The 26,434-nt window shown below is 37.7% G+C and overlaps 1 protein-coding gene across 2 annotated transcripts in view; it reads left to right on the top strand.

The window, feature by feature from the left end:
* CHST9 (carbohydrate sulfotransferase 9) overlaps nt 1-26,434 on the top strand; it is a 232,973-nt gene that overhangs the window by 84,854 nt on the left and 121,685 nt on the right. The window contains exon 3 of one of the 2 annotated variants that reach the window (XM_054583486.1): nt 23,617-23,655. The exons of the other annotated variant lie outside the window; for it this stretch is intronic. Coding sequence (XP_054439461.1) covers nt 23,617-23,655 — 39 coding nt within the window. The remainder of the gene's footprint in view (nt 1-23,616; nt 23,656-26,434) is intronic. 2 annotated transcript variants of the gene reach the window in all.

Genomic DNA, 26,434 nt, shown 5'->3' with positions numbered 1-26,434 from the left:
GTACTGTATATTTAGGCTGTCTTTGACATCAAGGTCTTACAATCTACTGGGGAAGAAAAATAAGTTTAAAAAAGTAAACAAATTGCCGGTGAACTTGGCAACCTGAACCAATGTGAAAAAATTTCTTCCCTGACTCCAAACATATAAAATGCCAGATAAAAATAAAACAAAAGCTTTCAAGATCAACATGAAACAACAATGGAAAACCTTCACATGCAAGAAACAAAGAGTAATTAAAAGTAAGGCATGTGAATGGGAACTGAAGATGATACCATTCTTACGTCCCGATTTGAAGAGATACCAGGGGCACAGGGCCCCATGCAAACAAAAGTATGGAATCGTGACTATATTTGTGGAAGGGACCTGAAAGAACCTGGCAACTGTCCTAGAGATGCAGCTTTAGCAAGGAAACCAGGGGCCTCTGGCTTACATACTGTATGGGAGTGAGATATAAATTCAGCTGCCCTAATCATGTACTTACATGTGGTTTGAAATTGGTGAAACACCTGGATAGCTTCAGAGAGAAACTCAAAACTATCTGGTAGAAATATTCCAACAGCCAAGGCCATATATAATTCTGAAAGAATTATCCCCATTAAAGGTGAGCTTGTGTTTAAAGATTAAAAGTCATATGATGATATGAGTTGTCATGGAGGGGGATCAGCACACGTAATATAGAGGAAAAATTTTACTCCAAATAACTGGAAAACTATAAAGAAAGTGAAAGTGTATATTAAATGTACAAAGAAAAAAATGGTTAAAAACTATAAGAAAAAGAAAACATAATTCCAGAGTTAAAAAAGAATGTATTATAAGTGAAAACCAATCAAGTTCTAGAAGTTTTTAAAAAGTAGCTATTAAAATGAGATTTAATAAATGGATTGGACAGAAGACTAGTCATGGTTTTAAAAATTGCTAATTTGCAATGCACGTCTTAGAAAGTAACAGAATGAAGTAAAGAGAAACTAAGAAATTTTTTAAATTATTAGGTCAAAAGAGGAGAACAAGGAAGTCCAACATGTAGATAACAGAAGTCAGAGAAAAAGAAAACAAAGAACAAATATTCAAATCAATAATTATTATGAATTTTCCAGAATTGAATACTCTGAGTTGATGAAACACATCAAATTCCAATTTTGATAAAGGTAAATAACTTCACACCTAGAAATAGCATAATGAACCTAATAAATGCAAAAGACAAAGACCTTAAACACTCTCAGAATGGAAATAATGTTATTTGAATGGACAGTATACATCTTCAGCAGCTGTTAGAAGATAATTAATATCTTAAAAGTGTTATGGAAAAATAACTATCATCCTATAACTTTCTATACCTAGCTAAACTATTGTTTTAGAGTTAGGAAAAAACTAAATATATTTTCAGGCATATAAAAGCAGACAGAGTTTGTTCCACAAATGCCCTCAATGGAAGACTGAGATGAAAGATAGCTCCTATCTTTCTGGCTTAGGCAACTAGATAAATGTTGTTTGAATTTAATGAGGTATTACAGTAAGAGCACATTGAATTTTAGAGGTTTTGAAATGTATACATGGAAATGTAAAGTTGATACTCAGAGCTGACAGTTTTGCTGGGGATATAGATTTGAGAGTTATTGGCATTTAAAAATACTTAAAAATACTGAAATGGATATGGTTGTCCAGGGAGAGAATTACAATGGGCCCCAGGTAAGAATCCTAAAGGACCCAACATTTAAGGGATAAGCAAAAGAAGAACATGAGGAAAGACTGAGAAAGATCAAAGAGAGAAAATAAAGTATCACGTGAACAGAAAGAAATGGAATTGGACAACAATAATGAATGTTGGAGGTATCAGAAATGTTAGAAACATCAGAGATGAAATAAAATAAAAGTTGAAAATTTTTCACTGGATATACCCAAAAGGGGATTTTTTAAAATATATTTTATGCCATTAGAGTTGTTCCTATTTTTCCCTTTTGCTCCCTTCCACCTGTTACCTCCATTCCTTCCAGCAATCCCCTCTTTAGTTCATGTCCATAGGTCATGCATGTAAGTTCTTTGGCTTCTCCATTATCTATACTGTTCTTAACATCCCCCCATCCATTTTGTACCTACCTATTTCTGCTTCTTAATGCTTGCACCTTTCCCCCTATTTTCTCCCTTTCACCTCCCAAGTGATATCATAGATATGGAGATCATTTGGAGGGCTATCAGTTGAGAGAAGGAAAAGGGGATTTTTGATGATCTAGACAAGATAATCTTGGAGTAGTGGAAATAGAAGACAATTAGAGTGAGTGAGGATTGAATGGGAAGTGAGTAAATGAAGACAGTGAACAGGGGCACCTCTTATAAATCCTGGCTGTGAATGAGAGAGGGAAGACAGTAGCTGGGATTTCAAAATGTTGACAAGAGGGAGAGTTTGATTTGTTTTATTCTAAGAAAGCAGAGATCTCTTCAATGTGATTAAATACTGATAGAATCTAATGGAGAACAACTAAGAGAAAATGAAATAATATGTGGACCCTAGAGGGTATGGGATCAATAACAGCCTTGAAGAGGAAAGTGATACTTCTTCCATGGTGACAAAGAGAATGAAATAAGAATTGCATGACAGATGTGCTGGCAGAACTTTGAATGGGAAGCCCATGTAATGGTGTCCATTTTAATTTGTGAAATTAGAAATAGGGTGATGTTCTTTATCTCTGGATAAAACAGAAGATATGACATGACTATAATGAAGGATAAGAAAGAGAACTAACTAAATAAATCCTGAAGCTTTTCCAGGCATCCTGATAGCTTATTTGGGCTAATACCATGAATTTTTAGTTGTGAATATATCTTATTTGTGAGATATGTACATTTGAATATTTCTTCACTCATTAGTCAAATGAAAAGATAGAGAGTTGACTTGATCCCAGATCAGACAGTTAAACAGAAAGACAAAAGACAAGGATGTTGGGACCATGATAAGAGAGGGTTTAAAGTGATGGGCTAAGGGAGAAAGGTCACTAATTAATTTACACTGCAGTATTCATTTATAGATATAAAAGGAGCAGAATAACTTCAAGTGTTTAATTTTTTTTTACTTTTTTATAAAGATTTTATTTATTTACTTTAAGAGAGAGGGGAAAAGAGAGAGAAAGAGAGGAGAGAAACACTGATGCATGGGAGAAACACCAATGGATTGCCTCTCACACACGCCCTAACGGGGAAAGAACCTGCCATCCAGGCATGTGCCCTGACTGGGAATCAAACGGGTGAACTTTTACTTTGTGGGATGACACTCAACCAACTGAGCCACGCTGGTCAGGGCTTTTTTTCACTTTTGATGAGAGAAAATAATGTTTCATATGGATGATGTGACTGGCATAATTTTGTACAGGGGTCAAGAACCATTTTTAGGAGTACATGATCAGTACTGTATTGCATACAGAAATTATTTTTGTCTCCCTTTATTCCCCATATTTTATCCAGGTTAATTTCCACAAAATAATTTTATTGTATATAGGGTTTTATCGTCACTTCATTACTCTCCTTTTTAGGGGCACGATTGAGGTTGGGAGAGAAAGAAGAACAGGCAGTGAAAGTTGGAGAAGAGAATATTGAGGGTCTGCTTTGCAAGGGAGAGAGGAAAATGGTCATTTAAAAAGAGTAATGCCGGGACTTCAATATAGGGGAGGAGTGAGTGGAAGTCACACTGACCTCCTCCTAGGACCAAACTGGAATTGCAACTAAATTGTGGAGAAATCACCTGGAAAACAATGAAAGGATAGCAAGAGAGAAGCCTTAAAACCTCGGACAGACAGAGGAATCGGCTTTTGCACAGCCTAACTGGTAAGGAGTATGGTGGAAGCTCGAGACAGTGGGCTGAGCACCCATGGGCAGCAGTGCCAGAGGGATATTGAAATAGCGGTTGAATCCCCCTGAGAAGAGCAGGCTGAGTCGTGGGTGGGGACCTCCAGCCTACAGCACCGGACTGCAGAAGCACACAGACAAGAGCCAGCTGCGAAAAGCATAGTGGTCCTCTCTGCCAGAGACAGGCGGTTGGAGATGCAAAGTGCTGTTTAAAGGGCCAACGCAAAAATTGCAATGGCAGCCACTTACCTTGGTCTCTGGGCAGAGGCAGGGGCAGAGTGGGCTGGAGCTGCCTGAGGAGAGATTGGTGAGGGAAGCTTTGGGGAGAGAACTGAGACAGTGGCCAATGGGGCCCCAGTGATGACTCACCTCCCATACCACAGCTTCCATCTTGCTTAGTCATAAAGGACACAATAGTCTCACCCTCAGGAGGCTCTACCCCAGCCAGGTGTTGTGCGCAGGCCTGGGTGCTGAGTGCAGAGCAGCAGACACAGATAATGGATCCCTGGCTAAAGGGGACAGACACAGAGCTGTCTAGAGATGCTTGAGGAGAGACTGGAGATGGAGGAGTTGGGGAGAGAACTGAGGGAGTACCTGCGGGGATCCCGGTGCTGACTCCTCCTCGCTATGGCAGCAGCCATCTTACTCAGGCAGACCACTCCCCTGAGTGGCAACAGCCTGAAAGGACACAATAGCCCCGCGCCCAGGATGATCTGCCCCATACTGCGGTGCCTAAGCCTGAGGGCTGAAGGCAGAGTGACTAGATTAACAATTGCAGGAGAAAGACACAGTAAATTCCTGGAAGTTTCAAACAGACTGCCTAAGGTCAGATGGGGTCAACATCTGACATCATCAGAGGCAGATAGAGAAAGAAAAAAAAAAAAGCTATCTACTATAGAAGTTCACACCACAAAGTCAGGAAATCAAGGCAGATCAATTTAAGAAGCAGAAGCAAAAAAGAAGAGTCTCACAAATAATGGGAAGACAAAGAAACACCGCCCCCCCCCCCACCAGTCAAAGGGAAAGGAGGAATCACCACAAAGAGAACTAAATGGAATAGAGTCAAGCAAACTATCAGATACTGAGTTCAAAACAATGGTTCTAAGGAAGGTCAAAGAGCTCAGTGAGCTCAAGGAGAATTATGAAAAACTACAGGGAAACTATGAGGAACTTACTGCAAACTATATCAAAATGAAAAAGGACATAGAAACTATCAATAAGAGACAAGAGGAAATGAATAATACAATTTCTGAATTGAAGAGAACACAGTAGAAGGAATCAAAAGCAGGCTAGATGAAGCAGAGGATCAAATCAGCAAGCTGGAGGACAAGGTAGAAGAAAGCTTCCAGAAAGAGCAAGAAATTGAAAAAAAAGATTCAAAAAGAATGAAGAGGCATTTAGGGAAATGCAGGATAACTTGAAACGTAATAATATCCGTATAATAGGGATACCAGAAGGAGAAGGAGAGCAAGGGATAGAGAACGTGTTTGAAAAAGTAATGAAGGAAAACTTCCCTAATTGGAGGAGAGAAAAATTCACATAAATCCAGGAAGCACAGAGAGTCCCATTCAAGAGGAACCCAATGAAGCCCACTCCAAGACACATCATAATTAGAATGGCAAATATCAAAGTCAAACAGAGAATCCTAAAGGCAGCAAGGGAGAAACAGATAGTAACGTACTAGGGAGCTGCGATACAGCTAACAGATGACTTACCAACAGAAACACTAGAAGCCAGAAGGGAATGGCAAGAAATATTCCAAGTCATGAAAAGCAAAGGCCTACAACCAAGACTGCTCTACGAGCAAGGCTCTCAATTAAAATGGAAGGTGATATAAGGCGTTTCCCAGACAAAATAAGGCTAAAAGAATACGTCTCCATCAAATCAGCACTGCCTGATTTGGAACTGCCTTTTGACCCAGCAATTCCCCTGCTGGGATTGTACCCTAAGAATCCCAAAACACCATTTCAAAAGAACCTCTACATCCCAATGTTCATAGCAGCACAATTTACAATAGCTGAGTGCTGAATAGCTAGCTAAGTGCCCATCAGTAAATGAGTGGATCAAAAAACTATGGTACATTTACACAATAGAATACTATGCAGCAGAAGGAAAGAGCTACTACCCTTCATGATAGCATGGATGGAACTAGAGAACATTATGCTAAGTGAAATTAGCCAGGGGGTGAGAGACAAATACCATATGATCTCACCTATAAGTGGAACCTAACCAACAAAACAAATAAACAAGGAAAATATAACCAATAACATTGAAAGAAAAAATAAACCAACAGAATCAAGAGGGAAGTGGGGTGCAGGGAAAGGGAAGGAAAGGGTCAAGTCAAGGATCCTTTCCTTGTATAAAGGACCCATGGACAAAGCCAAAATGGGAAACGATTGAGGGAGGGGGCGGGGAGTGGGGGCAGGGGGCAAGGTTTTGGGAAAATGGAGATAAATGTTTTTAAACAATAAAAAAAGGAGAGAAAAAAAGATTAACGCCAAAGTAATATAAGATGCAATAGTTATAGCTTGCTTCCTTTCTCACAGGTTACCTTTTTAATTGCTTTAGGTTTCAGTGACCAGACCATGCCCCAGTGTTGCTGCAATGAAATTATCAAGGGACAAAGAGGCTTAATAAACTAAAAATTGGATAGGCACTCCTGTAATAATCAAATAGATTGTAATTCTAAGTGTATTAGATTTAGCATTCCAAAACTCACAGGATTTAACATTCCAAAACTGTAAGTTTAACCACTCTTTTTTAAGTTCTACTTTTATAACGGGTCTATAGAAAAATGGAGATAGGGATTAGGACTAGAAACACTCAGAATAATCCAGTTCTTAATAAAAAATATAAATGGAAAAGAACTATCTTAGGTACTCTCTCTCCATTGAAATGGAAAGAATTGAGTTAGTAGCTGAATTCCTTTGAACCTGTTACAAGAAAGTCTTTTATTTTCCTTTTCTTTTCTTTTCTTTCTGTCTTTCTTTTTAAACATCTAAAGAGAAGGAAAATGTTAGAGAGTAGTATGTTGTTACTGCCACAAAGTATTATTAAAGCATAACTATCAAACCAGAAAGCATTGCCCTGTAAATTTAATGCAATGTCAGTTTTGATCTAGGTATTTTGCTCTCCAAAGAGATGCTTAATCTTCTAAACAAAATTGAACTGAATGGATTTAAAAAAATAAAGGTGTGTAAGGAATCAGTACAGTTTACCTGACAAATAACCAACTAGAGACATTCTCCTAGGTGACTATATGAATTTGAAACTTTGGTTTAACTACAAAAGTATTGATTGGGTAGTACAGCGATAAATGGTACCACTTTACTCTCAAGAAGGCAATTAGAAAATTGGGTCATTACTACTTAAATTTAGTTTTTTTAACATAAAATTTTCCCTCTTAATAAAAAAATAGAATCAGATGGATCAAGACCAAATGAAATGATACAAGAAATGTAAGGTTTGGTTAGAAATATCATTAGAAAGACTTGAAAGTATTTACTGAATATTGTAATTTCCTGGAAGTCATGATATTTACAAAGTTTAATAAGACCTATTCAGTTAATTTTTTAGAAATTATTTTAGCTATCTTCTTAAACACCAAATACATATACCTAAAATATTCAAATACTTTGGAGTATATAATGAGACATAATTAATCAAAAAACTAGATTTACATGTAAGTGTATATAAAATATCACCAACTCATTAGGCAGTACGTGAAATAATGAATAGGAGGTATGTGAATAATGTAGATATTTGGAGGATAGTGTGATCCTGATAGGTTTCTAGAATCATATTGATTTTTATTTTACTGTGGCTTAAAAGTTGTAAATTCAGATTTAGCATTTCCTGAGAGTACAATATTTAACATTTCTTTTCATTTTTATAATAACTTTAGTAGATCACTATTATTGCATCCATTTTGAACATGAGATGAAAATACAGAGAAAATAGCAATTGGTCCAGATCACATAACTATTAAGCAGAAGAATGAGGATCCAAATGCAGGCTCTCCCTCTACTTTGCCATTTAACTCCTAACCAATAGTACTCAAAAGATGCAAATGAGTAGTAGTTATCTTACAATATGCTCTTTTTCCTTTTGACTTTGTTACCCAGAGCCAATAAGTCTTCTACCCTTTTCAGTCACCCATTGTTTTAATAGCCAAATAAATGGACTATTCCTTCATCCTAATAAATAAAGTCCAATGACCTCTGTCCCCTCCCCCAGGGAGCTTATAATTTATCCTGGTCATCATCTGTTTAGTTTTCTACTCATACCAAATTCTTGACCCTACTCCATGTTTTATCTCCTAGAACAAAACACTCTCCCAGCCTGTACAGTCCAAATAAGCTTTTGCCACCCTCACAGAACACTGTTATGCCTAACCACCTCTCACGGATGTGGGGGGTTAATAGAGTGGAATTCAGCACAGCCCAGAATTGGAAACAACTTAATATTAAAAGTAGTTATTATAGTTCCAATGATGTATTGGCCATTTCCTAAAAAGGGAATTGCTTATTGGGCACATTCTTCCTTAGAGTCCAGCTGATCACTATATTCATATATTCATGGCGCCCCTCCCTTTTTAGACCATTTGCGCCTTCTCTTTTCTCAGGGTCATTTACCCTCTCAAAAAAAAAAAAATAGTGAACGCCACAATTCCTCTTATTTCATTACAGAAAATCCAGTTCTTTTTTCACATTCTCTCAACTGAACTATCCCAGGGGTCTCATTTGCATAACCAAAATGGATTTTTAAGACACCAGGAAATTTTCCTAAAGAACCATTTCCCTAGAGATGGCATTCTGCCACTTCCCTGAAGGCAGAAAGTAGCTACCATTTGTTTTGTTTTGAATAACAAACTCTTGTTACATTAGCCTCTTTCATACATATTTATTTTCACACAGTGGCTATGAAAGATACCAGAATGACGAAAATCCGCCCTAAAATTCTTGGTTTTCCAGAATTTGAAAAAAAAGAAAATACCCGAAAGACTCTTGCATTTCTTTAAAAGCCTACCAGAGCCAGACTAAATGTAGCTAGCTGTGAGTTGTACTTTACCCAGCAAGCTTCCTTAATATGTATGTATTAATATTTAATTCCTTTTTATGAAATTATCCAGCCTTAAAGGTGAAATATTAAAATGTTTATTGAAGAGTTTTCAGTCACTTTAACACAGGAAGGAAAGCTCTAGGTGATGACTCTTCTTTCTCTGCCTTGAAGTTTATACATTTAAGTCCTTATTCGCATGCACCAAAACTGAACATCTTGCCAGGGGATATATATCCCCACGTGCCCTGCTAAGGAAGTGGTATGCAATGTTTAAAATGTTTGAGATGACAAATAGCCCAGGAGGTCTGGCCTCTTCCCTTCCTGCCCTGAGCTGCTGGGAGTCTCTTTCAAATCGTGTGTGCATTGTAAAGTGAAGCAGGTACCCATGAGTGCCAGCCTCACCCCAAGCAGCGTCCTCCTGAATATGGGATTAAGTGAGAGTTCTGGGGACTAGCCAGAGAAGGAAAGTGCATATAGCCAATGGAGACATAATCAGGTTAATAGAAGAAACCTCTACATTTCCCGCTTCTTTCAAATGTCTATGGTGTCTTACGCAATTCTGTCAAATACTTCTGAACTGGCAAAAAATAAAGATATGCACAAACCACATTTCTTTAGATGAATAGTGCACCCACCCGTGGGGGCATCATTTGGATGCCAAGAACAAAATCGAGATTTGAACCATCTTGAGTTCAAGCTGGCTTTTTGCCATGTTGCTTAAGTTCAAATATGTCAAAAACGGCCCTGCTCTGAATCACAGGGAACACAGAGTTGGACTTGCGTTAACCATGGCGGTGTCCAGGTGGGTGGATATTGTTGGAAGACACAGACGGCGACGGGCCATCACGCTGACTCAGTGCAAATGATGGCCAGGCTCACAACCTGTACTTATTTATTTATTTTTTCACTGTAAGGCTTAGCTATTATGAGTGTGTCATCTGGATCTTATAACATTTTTCTTCACCCTGTCAAATGACTCTTTTCTATATACACCTATTATCACTTTTCCAAGATTTCTAACCAAATTCTCAAGAACCAAAATCAACTTCTCTATTAATGCTGAGACTTGATTTTTTTTTCCCCAAAATATTTGGCAGTGTTACAACAGATATATATATATAGAGAGAGAGAGAGAGAGAGAGAGAGAGAGAGAGATCTATATCTGTATATATATATCTATCATATCTATATACCTATATATCTATATATATACACACAGATATATATATCTGTTAATATATAGAGATATATAGATATATATCTATATCTGTATACATATCTATATATACATACATATATATCTATCTATATATACAGATATATAGATATATCTATCTATCTCAAAGTATATCTCCTGGATAGTCAGAGTTCAGGGAGACATCTCTTTGGTGCCCCAGGAGATACAAGTGGATTGTGCATGTGACATCGGCACCTCCTCCTTCCAGAGCTCCCACCGAGCAGGTGTAAAACAGTGCTACGAAGGTGTGCAGCCCCGCTCACCTCCCCTCCACTGCTCTCACCTAGACTTAAATGGAATTGGTTCAACGGAAGGATAAAAGCAAAACTGTAAAAAAAGAAACAATATGCAAATCTCCTTGCAACTTTTTTTAAAAAATCTGTAGCAGATAATGTATTGAGGAATTTAAAATCAAAATGACAGATTGGGGCTATGTAAGCAGCCAGTTCAGGTAATTTTATGGAAACAAACTTAACATGTTTTGCACAACAAAGGAAAAAGAATAGAATTGACCCATTTCCAAAAGACTTCAGAGAACATTTTATACAAATGACAGTACATCCCGTAATATGACCCAAGGAGGAAAGGCTACCCCTGTCCCACTTTATTTACTTTATACCAGGATAGTATTTATAAATCACTTCCAATGTTTAATATACAAATAAATTTTAGAATAATTTATTTATGAAGAGACTTGATTGAGTTTTATTTATTTCTATTTTATCTTTTTAGAGTAAGCATTTCTAAGTGTTTTTGAGATAGGAAATTAGAGACTGCACAAATAAAAAAGAATTCTTATTGCATTTTTTAGAGTAGCATTAATAAAATTATGTAGGTTTCAGGTGTACGATTCTATAATACATCACCTGTATATTATATTGTGTGTTCACCACCCCCAAGTTAAGTCTCCTTCTGTCACCCTTTAACCCCCTTTACACTGTTCTGCTCTCCCCCCCATTCTCCCCCACTCCGATAATCACTATGCTGTTGTCTGTGTCTATGAGAGTTCTGTTGGGTTTTGTTTTGTGTGTGTGTGTGTTTCCTTTTTTTTTTTTTTTTTTTTTCTTTTTTTGCTTAATCCTTTCGCCTTCTTCACAATCTCATACAGAAATTAGAGTGACAGAAAATCTGAGAGAGTTTATATGGTAAACAGTATGATCTTTGAAAGTCCTGGATTCAAACCCAGGATTTAAAACTTACTGGGTAACCCTGGGTAAATTCACTTCTTTGAACCTCTGTTTTCTCCTCATTTATAAACTGTGGATAAAATAACTCCCTCTTTGCTCCCTAGGACAGTTAGGAGAACTCAGTGAGGCAATGTATGGGTTCTCCTCGTTTCCCTGCATTCTTACAGGAACTACCGTTGGTGTTTGAGTCACAATAGACCTACACCTATAATTGCTAGGCCTGGGGCAAGAGAACCAGTGTAGGTCCCTCTTCTTTCTGTCTCCATCACCATCCCCCCATCGCCACCCCTCCAGCATGGTGAAGGGCCTCAGGCACGTGTTGGGACCAGTCTGTACACACATCGAAGCCCCAGGCATCTTTTAAACACCCTGCATTGCTGCACTGATGGAACACCAATGGTACACCAATGGTGCAGTCTGGTCCACCCTCCCCAAGGTCTGATTTGGGAAGGAGGCTCACGCAGATCCAGCAGGGCTTCGGGGATGTTTGGCCAGGGAATTCTGGCACCTCAGATACTCAGTGCATGGTCCAGCCAAAGCGTGGACTCCGAGAGCAAGCACCTTGGTCCTTCTCATCCTGGGAGGAGGCAGTGAGTCTGGAAGAGGGCAAGCGTGGACCCTCAAGAGTGCAGCTCCTGGCTGGGGAATAGCCTCTGCCCCACAATTCCTGTAGTCCTTAAGGCAATGCTCTTTCCATCAAGCTTTTTTTTTTCCTGGTTTATTTAGTGCAGGATATTTAGTTAAATAAGTCAGCATTAAAAGTTTACTTAGAATAATATTTTGCGGTGGTCCTATGTAGAATGTAGATGCTTTCAGCTGCAAGTAACTAAAACCTGTAACTTAAAAAAGGATTAGGTACCCCATACCAGGCCATCTGAGATGGGGTGGGTCCAGGCACATGTTCAGAGCCTCAGTGACATCACCCTGGGGTGTGCTTCCTTTGGCTTTCCTTGCAGTGTATTGTTGACTTTGTCCTCATGTTCCAGGTATCACACCCAGTTGTGACATCATCCACTGAAAAAAATGGAGATTTTTCCCCCCCATCTGTCCCTTTTTATTGACATGGAAAACATGTTAATGAAATTCTTCAACAGAATTCATCTTAGATGTCATTGGCTAGAAATGTCAAACAACCACCTAAAGCAAGAGGAATGAGCCCATGATGATTAGTTTACAGCAGTCATGTTCCATCCATGTCACGTAAGAGGAGGACTGGGTACCAGCGCAGAACAAGAGAAGAAATGCCTGCATGGTAGGCACTCAGCTATGTCTGCCTTCCTCAATAAAGCTGCAAAGTTACTCCCCTCCCCTGGGAATGCCAGATTCATAGTCTTCTGCAGATCTAAGCTTCCAGGAGCCGAAGACAGTCAGGAGACTTAGTGTTCCCACTCCCTTCCTCTGCTCCACTTCTGTCTTTCTGGGTGGGCTGTATCAGAAAGAACTATCGCCTGTACTGTGTGTGCATCTGGCTTGCTTTTCCTGAAATCAGCATCTCATACTGAACGCCAGTAGATTTTGCCCAGAAAATAGCTTATTGCCTTAGGTGTTCACATGATATTTATTTTTCTTGCTTCCTGGAGTGTCTCCACTCTGTCTCCATTATTAGGTAAAGGCCCTCTTCAAGTCCCCTGCTGGAGGCCACATCCATTGAGCCAACCTGCAGCCTCTTTTTTACAGCTCCTTCCTCGACTGTGAGTTTCTTGTTTACTGTTTACAGTAGTGGTGCAGACATAAAATGCTTAGCTTTCCGTCTGGCATATATCAGGCACTCAATAACATTTGCTCTCTGTTGCTTTCTCCTAAATATTCAAGAGTTGGTGAGCCTCTCCTACACATTAAATATACTAGGTAATCAACTAACTTTTTAGTAAATTTAGGCAGTCAACCAGGTTTATAGAAGATAGTATTTTAAGATTACAAAGTACACTGCTACATCTGAAAGCAGTAAATCAATATCCAGTGATCTAAGCGTACTTTCCTTATTTTTTTTCTCTCAGTCCATGAAATATAAGCTTCCCTGAATGTCTAAGACCCAACCCCTTCATGCAGGTCAATGTGAAGGAAAAGATGAGTAAGATGAGGATTTTCTAAAGATACAAAAGGAAAAAGTTGGGGCCTGCATGAATGAAAACTATGTTGACATCTCAAAGAATAAAAATTAAGGTCACCTCTGACCTCCACCAGCTTTCTCCACAAGCTAATGAGGTGATGATTAAGAGAGTGGGAGAAGGAGCAATGAATTGTGGTCCTTTTCTCCAGATGAAAAGCTGGGCAGGACTGTGTGTCTGTTAGTCAAATCAATTGCTATTTAAACTGAACAAACTGACTTCACAAGCAGAGATTAGGATGGGACTCATATCATTACCTTTCTTAATGAAATGTTGCCGTTTGTTGCCTTCATACAAAATTTAACCCTAAATAATATTAAAGTTCTTAATTCAATATAGATTCTACTAATTTGTCCTTTCAAAGTAAATCTACTTAAAGATAATAAGATAATTTTAAATTATTTAGCAGAAATTGCTGTTGAATTTTTTCAGTGTTTCAGTTCGGAGAGTTTCTATACAATTCTGACCATATATGATAAAGTTTAAAGTCTGGGTCAATATTTAAATGTTGTTTCAAATGGGTGCCCTTCTTGATGGTTTATAAATTCTAAATTGCTTGAATAACTGGCAAGTCTCCACTTTATTTTTTATTGATATCCTGGACATAGGGTAATACTGTAATACTTTTATAAAACCAAATACATATCAATCTACATAGATTGTACATAGATTAACCACACACCTTAAAATAGCAGGTATTATTATTTTTGTGAAAAGGAATAGGTTTAAATGCTAAAATGCTGGATGTTAGAATGTGTTTATAGGTATAGTTAAACAGAACATCTTAGGAAAGAAAGAATCTGTATCAGTCCTGCTTTAAAGGGAAAATATTAATATATTAATATATATTGATAGGCATATCAATAAACATTCTATATTGCTAGGACTTGTTTTTCCTGTCTATTGCTGTGTAACAAAGTATGCGAAACTTAATCGTATAAAACAAACATCTCTTTTGCTTGCAGTTTTTTTGGTTAGGAATTTGAGAAGGGTCGATCTGCTCAGTTTGTCTCTAATCCATGTTGTCTGCTGAGGTGAACAGAGCTGAGAGTATCTCACTGTGAAAGTATCACTTCCAGGATACTTTCTTCATTCACACACTTTGGAAACCTGGGTTGGGATGGCTGGAACAGCTATTTGCTGGTCATGTAAAGTTCAGGCAGCTCTTTCTATGTGGCCTCCATGTGTGGCTAGCTTGAGCTTCCTCACAGCATGGTGGTCTCATGGTAGTCTGTCTTCTTACATTGTGGCTGGCTTCTCTCAGAGCAGGTCTTAAAAGACTCAGGAAGTAGAAGCTGCCTGATTCTCAAGGCCCCTAAAAACCGACGTTTCTAACATGTTCTGTGAGTTAAGCAATTTACTGAGGCCTGAACAGATTGAACAGGAAGGGAATTTGACTCCACTTCTTAACAAACGATCATTTTTATTCTAGCACAAGAGTGAATGAAGATATTATGAAAAGATAGTTTAATTTATAAAATAGTTTATTCCTGTGTCTTTTATATAATGAAAAGTCCAAGGAAATTTAGAATATTATGTCATTTAAAATTAATTATTCACACCTAACTTACTAGAAATGTGGTTATTCAAAGGAAATTATAAACACACACTCGCCCCCGCACTTTGGTCAGTAGCTAAAGCATACATTAGTAAAACTAGCATTCTTATTTTCACAGATGTTTAAGACCTGGCAATCATTGTTGTTGTTGTTATTTTTTTGTGGAGTTTTTTTGTTTTCTGGGGGTTTTTTTGCCTTTCTGACCTCATCATCTAAAGGTCTTCCAAGCACTTCTCTGCCAACAAATGACTACCTCAGAATGAGGTTCTGAATATCAAAAGGTTTACTTTAAGATTTAACTCACACCAGCCAATGTTGGGGATCAGAGGAACTGTTGCTTGTCACATTAATTATGAGCCTGTCAGGTGGATCTAAGTGTGAAGAAATTCTGTATTTGAGAATATCCAAGACAACATGAAACTGTTGTTTCTCATTCTGATTTTATCTCTTTGCAGAGGGGCCGGCCCAGGAAAAATCTTTGACCATTCAGTTGTTCTCAGGCTTTCTGCACACTGTGACGGGTGGCAGACCCCAGAGCTGGGGAGCGCAGATGGAGTGTCAGCTCTGCCAAGGCAGATGGTCGACCTCGGAGGCCCAGATCTATCTGTATCGATATGTTTCTGAAGGGCCAGTGTCTATAGCTCAGTGCACACTGTCTGGAGCTCACAGCATGCAGTGTGCTCATGATGGTTCTCTTTGCCTAAACACCCTAGCAACCTATCAACCAACCAAATAGGAACTGTTAGAAGAGCAAGTGGAGTTTATCTAAACTTGCAGGAGGGCAGTGAGCAGCTCACCATGCAGCGTGTGACAAGGCCAGTGCCATGACAGCACCCGCATAAATCCAGGCACCAATCATAACATCAATTCTTCTGCCTTTTATACTGTTGACCAAACAGAAACTATGCAGTTTTTAGATTTAGATAGATTACTTAAGACTAGTTGGTCTTTAAAATGGCCAAGTTAAGCTTCTCTGTTCCTGCCCTGCAGTACAACAGTTAAAATCCTCACACAGCCAGATCTATACAGGCGTTTTGGGTATCATTAAAAGGCAGTTTTTACCCATCGAACTGAAGAGACCTTTGACCTTGGAAAAGTCAAGTTACTGGTTTAAGGTCCTGCTATTTGCTGCGAGGAGTAACTCCTGGCAATATCTTCTGATTTCTAGAAAAGCTCTCCCTTACTATTTAGACTGTATCAGATTGTTGACAGTTCAATAGTTGCTGCTCACCACAGAAAGGGCATGGGGATTTGAACAACAAACACTGGTTCTAAAATTGTGTCATCTTAGCTCATAAAGGGGGAGAAACTGCCACGTCAATTAGTGTTTTATCAAAGTAACTTGTATTTGGAAACAGTTATGGCATGAGGTGGAAGAGAAAGGAATTCACTGAAGCGGAACACCACTTCTCTAAGGAAAGGCAAGAGAGAGAAGTGATGATAAAGATATTAAGTTCACAAAGGCTGAACTCTATAATATTTGTGTAAATAAAGTCATTGACCTTGAGAATATTAATAATTATCCTATGCTACTAGGGACCACCTGACATGGAAAGTTCATGAAGAGAAGCACCTTGCAATACACTATGTCCCAGGACTGAGATGAGAAGGTGGTAAACATGATTACATCATACACTCAAAATATTTAAGATTATTACTAAACACATGATTTTATTTAACCCTTACAATGACCTCATGAAGTAGGAACTGGTATTATCCCATTTTAAGATAAACGCAATATGATTTAGGGAGGTTAAATGACGTGCCCAATATCCAACATGGAGTAGCAGAGCTGCAAACCTGAAGCTCGTCACTGCACAGAACTGCCCTCAGTCACGATAGCCAATAGGCTCAGAAAAGGAAAAAATGTCTGGGTTCATAGTCCAGTCCCTCCAGTCACTAACTGGAATGTGTGCTTGTTATAAAAAAATGTCCAAGCCTCTTTCTCCACTAGAAAATGGAAGTTATTATCATCTTCTCCATGGAGTTATTGTGAAGATTAAATTAAATAATATTTAGGTGTCAGTAGAATGACCAATCCATAGTAAGTACTAACTAAATACTGAAGCACTAAAGAAAAATTCTACATCTAAAGATTTTTTTTTTTTGGCATTTTACTCCTGAAACATTGCAATTAGGTATATAACAGTTAAAATAAGCAGTTTATTCATTGAAACAAGTAATATGGTAAATAATAAATAATTTTTAAAAGTCTGCTGAGGTATTTTTAACAAAATAATTTATTCACATAGCCCTCATAACCTAGGAACTGTAAGTCCCTATCAGGAAACAGAATTAAAATCCTACCTCCGTCCACTTTTCCTGGTTGACACAGAAGTATGGAAGCACTGCAGATTCTCATGATCCAAAAATATTGCCCACATTTTTCCATTCAAACCTAGTTGAAACAAAAACAACATTAAAAAATTCATGGGAATTAGCTTTATATTATCTGGTCGTTGTGCTACTCCCCGCCCCCCGGCACCACCACTGCCTTTTTAAAAATAAGTAGCATGTGCACAGTAATTTTCCTTGTCGTGATTCTATTCCTTCTTTATAGTGCATTTTGCCAAAGAAACATCGGACATAAATGAACATTCTCAGGTATCCTAGCAATGGGATGTGATTAATAATACCTCTCAGAGCCGGGCAAATAAAATACCTGCAACTGAATGCAAACTCAGAATTGGCTACAGAGAAACTGGTAGTGCACTGAGGGAAATTTGATAGATTCCATGGCATACTGTACTGTACATAGATGTAAGCAGGTGGAAGGGAGAGTATATTTTTGAGATGAGACTATATCTGAGTATAAAAATGTAGTATATATACATATATCACATATACATATATGTAATGCAAGCTTATGTATGTGCCTATATGTGCACATATGTGAATACACACTGCATGTATAAATGAATATATAAAAATACATATATATATATACACAAAATTTTCATTTTATAGGAAGTGACATAAGATACTGAGTTGTGTTACAAATCCCCCTCCCTACTCATTATTGGTAAGATACATTGGATTGCTATTTTATGTACCTGTGGTTTTAAAAGATCAGAAATAATCACTGTGTTGCAGGAACTACTTCTATACTGAACTACTGAAATGTGCTATAAATTTGATATATACTTAATGTTTCTCCATGGAACAATATCAACGAGCTCAAGTCTAAAATAGCTTTTCAAAGTATCAGGACTCAGTTTGTATAAATAAATAGCCCTAAGCTGTGGAATTTTAATGTTCAATTAAAGACATTTCCACTGAAGAAAAGTTTTGCCCTGCAAATTCCATTTTTATGAGATTAGAGTCCATTTTATTCCTCACAGGTTGAGTGCTGCATCCAGGTTTAAACAGGAGTAAATTGCAAACTATTCTTTAATGTTTTGTGTTTAAACCAGCTGGGCTAAAATAAAACCCCAATAGGACAAAAATGCATGTTCATTATTCAGAAAGCCTCTTTGTTATTTTATCACCCACTTTCCTAATATAATAATTTTCTAGGTTATCATCTGTAATGTAAATGCCTGGTAAAAGTTCTGTTCTTGGTTGTACCGGCTGTCTGCGGTAGCAGTACTAAAATTTACTTTATGTTTTCTAGCATTGTAAGGAGGGTTGGGGTATTACATAACTTTCTCTGTGTCCTCTATCCCAAGTATCTGTGTGTTCAAGGCACCATGAGGCATCAAGAGACAGAGGAGCATAGGATCCACACCTCTCGCTTAAGGAAGCAGCAGTCCAGCTGTGGAAACAGACCTGCATCTCATTATGAATCAAATGCTAGAGTTAGTGCCATGATAAAGGTATACATAAAAAGCTTTAGAAGCACAGAAGGGTGATTAATCTTGCAAGGAGTGGGGAGTTAAAGGAGATGACACAGCGCAAAAGCTTCTGAGCTCAGCTCTAAAGGATGAACAAGGTTTTCATAGCCAGGAACCACATGACAGAACATTGCAGGAAGTAGAAACAGTATGAGCAGGGAGTTGGAGTAGGAGGTCTGATTCCTAGCGTGATTGGTAAGTGTTCTGTATGGTGCCTGTGGCATGGTAACAAAGTGGATAAGTTGTTGCCAAATTTTCCAGGGTCATAAATTTTATATTAGAGAATATGGGTTTTCATCTGTAGTAGAGATCAGAAGGCAAGGATGGAAAAACCATCCCTAAAACCAGTGAAGTCAGTTAGGAGCCTGTAGAAAATAACTCCAGGAAGAAATATCAAGTTCATGGCCTAGGGCTATGGAAGTGATACAGGAGAAGATACATCTGAAAGGCCCTACAGAGAGAATATAATGGTCTGAGGGTCAGATTAGATATGGAGGTTGAGTGGAAGAGAGGAGCTAATGACTCAGGTTTCATAACTGGGTGCCTGAGAAAGTAGGAGGCTAGCTCTCAAGATAAGCAGTTCCATAGGGGATATAATGACTTAAGTTAAGGACATGTTATGTAGTGTGGTAGAAGATACAGATGGAGATTTCCAGGAGACCTAAAACCAAGATAGATTTTAGAGCTAGAGACAGAAGTCTCTGAATCCTCTCTTTCCATGAAGGTGGACACTGAGAGCAAGATGACGATACTAAAAAAGAAACCTACAGGGTTACCTCCAGTTAAATGGTGGAAACTCAGTGTTCCTTGATCATTTTAATAGTTTCTGTATTTGATCTAGCTTTTATTTTTCTAATTTGAAATGTAGTGTATTTGTAACTAAGGATAGAAATCTACCTTGATTCCTATAACAAAACTAACAAATAATATTTATGCAGCCCTCTACAGTTTACAGAACCCTTTCATACAACACAGAGAACTGTTTGAGATCCCAGTGGGGGGAGGGAACATCATCAACAATGCCTTCCAGCCTCCCTTCTGAAACATCAAACCCCAATACTTTGTGTGAGTTTCCTTCATTTCTTCCTGGTTCTTGGAATTATTCATGGAATCATTTTCACATAGGGAATTATTTAATCCTCGCAACATTCCAGATAAGCAGGTCTGATCCCCACATTACAGAGGAGAAAGTCAGGGAGACCAATTGATTTGACGCAACTAGCATCACCATAGTTGTATTATATTTAAGTCATAAATTAACCCAAACTTTCATAATAAAGTTACCCGATAAGTATAAATTATCTATTGCTATAAAAATTTACTCAAAACTTAGCAACTGAAGACTGCTAAGCATTTGTCATCTCACACAGTGTCTGTGGGGAACTCTGAAGTGGCTGGCTAGATGGTTCTGGGTCAGGGTCTTTCATGCAGTTGCGGTCAAGGTGACAGCCAAAGCTGCAGCCATCTGAAGGTTTGGCTGAGGTGGGGGGATGGGCCACATATGTTCCTGTCAAGTTGATGTCCACTGGCAGGAAGCTTTCCTTTCTCACTGGCCACAAGGGCCTCTCCATAAAGCTGCTTGAGTGTCCTCACCACATATAATCAGATTTCCCTCAAGGAAGCGATCCAAGAGAGCAACGGAAGCCACAGTGTTTTTTAAGACCCCACCGCCAAAGTCACATGTTATCATCTCTAAAAAATCCTATTGGTTACACAAGAACATGAATAGATACAAGGAAGAGGGAATGAACACCAGGAGGAAGAGTCACTTTGAAGTTTGACTAACATACTGTATTATTTATCTCCAATACGTTTATTGTGTACTTTCAGGGTTTATGACTCATACTTACACAAGTTAAAGACTCTCTGAAAAGATATTTTTCTTTAAATGTTTTATAACTCAGGACCTGAATAACATTTTTTAAAATTCATAAAAATGTTTGAGGCCTCTAATGTATAAAAATGTGTAATCAAATAGTAAACGGTGGCTTTCCCAATTTAAAAAAAAAAAAAAACCTTAAATGAGGAGGTACCCCCTTCCACTTGGTAATGAATGAAACCTTTAAATGGACTATTCATGCCATTTATCTGTTTGAATCATTGAAGTAAATTGCATCCAACAAGTCCTCTGGAAATCATCCAAATGAATAGGATGCGCCATTAATCAAGATGCCAGTTAAATGAATTCCACACTTTTGGCTACCGCACAAGGAAAAGACTATGTTTTCTACATTATGTTTTTGGATTTTAAAAGACATAAAATCTTTTTTATGTCTTTTATGGGCTGGTAAAAACTTAAAGTTTACATGCATCTTCCATATGTTGCACAAACTCTCAGTTACTAGCTTCACCTGTAAAATGTTAATGGCTGACAAGAATGTGATGACCTTGCTTACCAGTCACAAAACCAAACAGCCTCAACAATGGTTTTTACACACACCATTGCCCCAGTATAAAGTTTCTCATCTAAGCCTACAAATAAGCTGGAGTGTCCCATCGCCTAGCAGAAACCTTGAATTTGCTCCTACTCAAGATACTGCCCATCTCACTCATTTGCATGCCCTCCAAGTTCATGAACAAGGAGCCACTTCCTCGGCTTCATCTTCCTCATTGTGCACTACTCTTCAGGCACTCACATCCTCGCTTGTGTTCTCCCCCCTTCTCTACTGAAACTGCTCTCTCACAATCTAGCAACATCTGTGTGAACTTGGCAGCATCAGATGCTATTGTACCAATAGCATACCCCCCATACTTCCTAAATCTTTTTTTTTAATTTTTTTATTTTACTTTTAAATTATGTTTATCACAGTTATCTCAATTTTTTCCCCCTTTGCTTTCTACCCATTCCACCCCGCTCCCCTCTCCCACAGTCAATTCCCACTCTGTTGTTCATGTCTATGGATCATTCATACATGTTCTTTGTTTAGTTCCTTTTCCTTCTTTCCATCATTATCCTCCTTCCCCATTACCTCTGGCCACTTTCAGTCTGCTCCATGTTTCCTTGCCTGTGGTTTATTTTCTTCATTAGTCTATTTTGTTGAATAGATTCCACTAATTGGTCAGATCATATGGTATTTGTCTTTCACCAAGTGGCTTATTTCACTTAGCATAATATTCTCCAGTTCCGTCTAATTTGTCGCAAAAGGAAGGAGTTCCTTCTTTCTTTCTTTCTTTTTTAAATGCAGATTGATTTTACTTATTTATCTTTATAATTGTTAAGATCCATTATAAAATATTAAAAAATTTAAACCCATTACAAAGTCTCAGCAATCATGACACTTGCACAGAAATAACCAAGTAGATAAATGAAATAAAATGAGCATTCTAGAAACAAACATATATATCTTTCTAACAATGTAATATGTGATTAAATTGATATTTCAAATCAATGAGGAAAATAAGGCTTATTCAACATATAAGGTGCATGGATCACTATTACTTGAAATAAAACATGTATAGAGCTCTATTTCACACATTATACAACAAATATTCAGGTAAGTTAAAAAATCAATATGTAAAATCTAGGAGTTTTAGGAGAAAATACGAAATAATATTTTTCTTACCCTGAAGTAACATATTCAAACCCAGAAGCTGTAAAGTAAAATATTGACAATATGACTAAATCTTTATTTGTGGTACACAACTGTGCACTCCGTGGATCATGAATCTCTGCTTCTTCTGTCTTTTCATGGTCCTAAATTACAGACAAAAGTAGAATATTTATTTTCTTGGCCACTATCCTCAACCTGTCCCTCTGTGCTCTCTGCCTTTACATTCCCATCCATCACCTCAGCTCCAGCTATCTCCTCAAGATGGACGTGTTCTGCATCTATAATTTCAGTTATGATCTCTCACCCAAGCCCCATGTCCTCAGAGCACTTCACACTCAATAAGTCTAGACCTGACTTTGTCATTCCCACGCTCCCATTACATTTCACCGTTTCTCTGAATTACATCACTACACCCAAAGTTACCTAGATAACCATTCAGCTTAACCTTTCCTTCTCCCTTGCACTTAACATTTTGTAAGTCCCTGTAAGTTCTGCCTTCCTGCCATCTCTTGCATGCATCACTTCCCTCCTCTGCATTCCCACTCAGTCTATAACTCTTGCCCAACTTTGAGGAGAGCCCTCCTCCTATGCAAAGCTGCTAACGTGCAAGTTCCTAAAGCAAGTTCAAAACATGACACTTCCTGCTCAAATAGCCTTGTCGTACATAGCCCATGCTATTTCCTTTGCCAAGAATGAATCCTTTTCCTATTTCAAATTTCCCGATTCACATGTATCTATCCAAGTCCAAATAAAATACCGCTTTCTCCATCACTTTATGGGTGTTCCTTTATTTCTTAAAATAATAACTTTATCCTTTCATATCATGAGTCATTCTGTACCTTTTAGGGAACATCTCATTTCATGTTCTGTTGTCTGTCCTTTATCTTTCCTAGTAGTTTTAAGAGGCCATGGTCTTATTTTATTCAGATGCCCACCCCTCCCCACACTGTTAATTCTATGGGGATTTGCAAGTTGTAGATTTATTATTGGGTAACTCTTACTAATCAGATTTAAAAAAAAAAAAACCCTATCAGCTGTTGAATGCATACTCATATTTTTGAGTTCTACAAATTGATTGGAGAACATTTTTCCATCCCATTTAACTGTGCCTAAGCATCTCTGGAAGCATGTTGGACATGGTGGAAATAGTGATTGTGTTTGGAAATAGCCTTAAACTAGACTTTCATCTGAGTTGCATCATTTTCTCACGGCGCGCACTGCAACTGATCTGCCACTTCTCATTTCAGGAAGAGTGGAGAAGAAAAAAGAACAAAAAGCAACTTCAGGTAAGATTGTGACTAATTGAATTCAGCTCGATTTACTGCTTTTATTTCCACCAAAAAAAGAAAACCTTTTTGCAGTTTAGTATTCAAAGTAACAGTTTATAGTCCTTGAATCAGTTGATACTAAATGAATTAAAATAAATTAATACATTTAGCTTTTTCAGTTTTACATCAGTCCTTTCTATTCTGTCATCCTATTAAAAATGAAATAGAATGTTATTTATTTTTCTCATGATACTCTATTGAAAGGTCAGTCTTACAATCACCAATTTTAAAAATATAGAGGTTGTAATAATTGACAACCATTTTATTTCCCCAATACCTGTGAATTTCATTTATTTTTCTTAAAGCCATGCATGTAGTTGTTTTTCAGGACAGTGTTGACAACCTGAGAAGAATCTTTCTATTTTGGAGGAAATTTAAGAATTTTTTCATTTCCAAATCCTAATATGTTTCCAAAACTGAATGTGCTTTGTCACAGTGCCATTGCACATAATATGGGGTCAATATTTGCTACCTAATACAAAAATAAGTTTTTGCATTTCCATATTTTCATTACTATGGCTTTTGGCTTAAAATTATTATACAAGATAGATTTTTCATTTATCAAGTTAATCTTTGCATAGGAATAGTCTTCCAGCTCCCAATGCCCAGAAATTGCCAAAAATCATAGAAAATTCTAGGTTGATCGCTATATCTATGCGCACCACCCTTCCCAAGTCTCCACCCACCCATTATTTTATGACCTGTAAGAGGTGCCAACATAAAGACACATTGCTCCAAACCGCCACCTTCTTTCAACTTTATTTTTGGTCTAGTAACAGGTATTACATGTGTTTCCAGTCAGTGTAGTCAATAGAAGACAAAAATCGATATTGATCTAAAAGTATATAAATAGCCTAAGACCCTGTCTCTTCTTTTTCCCAGTCTTTGCATTCATTTCAGACAGCTGATCAACTTACTACCTGAATGACTTCCCGCTTAAATGTTATTGTTCACATTCCCTCTGTGTATTTTTTAAAGCCTGATCATGAAAAAAAAAGTGAAGGCAAGAAAGTGTCTGGTCTCCCCACAAAAGTAGTTACTTCATTACTGTATCTCGAGAGAGAGGTATTTATACTGATTATACAATGCTATTGCTATGATCCTGTAGGTACTGGCTTCTTTAATTAAAGAAGCTTTAGAGTTCAGGGAAAAAAACCTAAATTGACCAATGTTAAACCAGATGCCCCTTTAAGTTTCCTGCATTCCCTGGATTCTAATACTCTGCATTACCAAGGTGATGCCAAGGGCTAGTAGAAACAGAGGCTGGACAGGGACTCAGGTTTCTTCATTCATTCTTTCCAGTGTTCCACCATCCCAACCTTTCTTTCAAATTAAAGTGCTAATCGCTTTCTTACTGTGTTCAGTTTCTTGCTTACTAAAATAATTTTCAACCTTTGGAAAAAATTAAGGCAACAGCATCTTTGACAGGGAACACTAGTCATCAGGGCTATAAGGAAACTCCCTTTATTAATAGAGCTAATTTGCCCCACCTGATTCACAGCTTGTCAATGTGTTTGATTTTTATGAGACCGTGAAGTCAAGGATAACTAATGGACAGGGCTCAGATTATTACAGAAAATTTTTAGACTCCTTATCATTTCAAAGAACACACATCCTGCCATGAGGAAATCTATATTTGTAAAAATAATGTGAGCTTTCAGAATTGGGATATAACCTTCGCCAATATAGTCATAAATATCACCACGATCGATGTCTGATGCTAGTCTGATATGTACCTTGAGATAAAACTATGAGGTTCCAAGAACATCACAGGCACTTCTGCTCTGACTTCCTGTCTGGACTTCTTTGTGTTATTTGTTGTTTATTCTGCTCAGATTCTATGTCCTGCCTGCTCGACTAGACAAAACACCCTACAGCCTCTCATTTATAGTGAGTCCATCTCCCAGTTATGTCAGTATTAGGTCCTGGTCCTTTCAATCTACCCCCATCCTATTACACTATTTATTACTGAAACCAAAGAATTTAGGAAAATATTGTAGACAAAACATTCCCCATTAAAACAGGGACTTCCAGGACCCTGATGTTTTGGTTGGTTAAGGCTGGTTAAATTGTTGTTTAAAGAATCTTAACACTAAGATGAACGTTACAGAGGTAAAGTTTTTGCTCAGGGTAATAACCTCCTAACAAGGAAACCTCTCCAGGACTCAAAGAAATGAAATTGTGTTAGCAGAACTAGTGGAGGTTAGGAATCACCTGTACGGGCTATTGACAAGAGATCAGTGAAGAGTTTTGTTGGATCATTTCTAAGATTCTTTCCAATTTTGTGTCTATGATTCTATTTAGGATTAGTACCTTATTGAAGTAGCTCTATTATGTGTACATGGATCAGCGCACACACACACACCCTCAATTGCTCACATTTCATTATATAATCAAATGAATCATGTTCCAAAGTTTAAGTTTAATTAGTTTGGACTGAGTTGCTCAGTAGAGCGTATAGATAATTGGGATTAAGATTGTCCTATAGTTTATTTAGTTTCTTTCAGGGAGAAAGTTGTTTCCACCCTACCTGTAGTTTCAAATATGATGCTATTTTTGATAAGCCAGGAGTAATTCACAAGATAACATGCATAACCTGATACCATTTTTGGAAAAAGTATGGTAAGTGTAATAATTTTTAAAAACAATGCAAAGCACATGCCTCTTAACACTGGGCTTGGAAACCAATAACAAATCATACAACAAAATTTGGTTATTGAGGTTGGTAAAGAATATT

The sequence above is a fragment of the Pteronotus mesoamericanus genome, unplaced genomic scaffold, assembly GCF_021234165.1.
Source record: "Pteronotus mesoamericanus isolate MK-2021 breed Mesoamerican mustached bat unplaced genomic scaffold, CSHL_Meso_final contig_74, whole genome shotgun sequence".
Lineage (NCBI taxonomy): Eukaryota > Metazoa > Chordata > Mammalia > Chiroptera > Mormoopidae > Pteronotus > Pteronotus mesoamericanus.
Note: the sequence above shows the minus strand (reverse complement) of the source record. Positions and strands in the feature narration are given on the sequence as shown.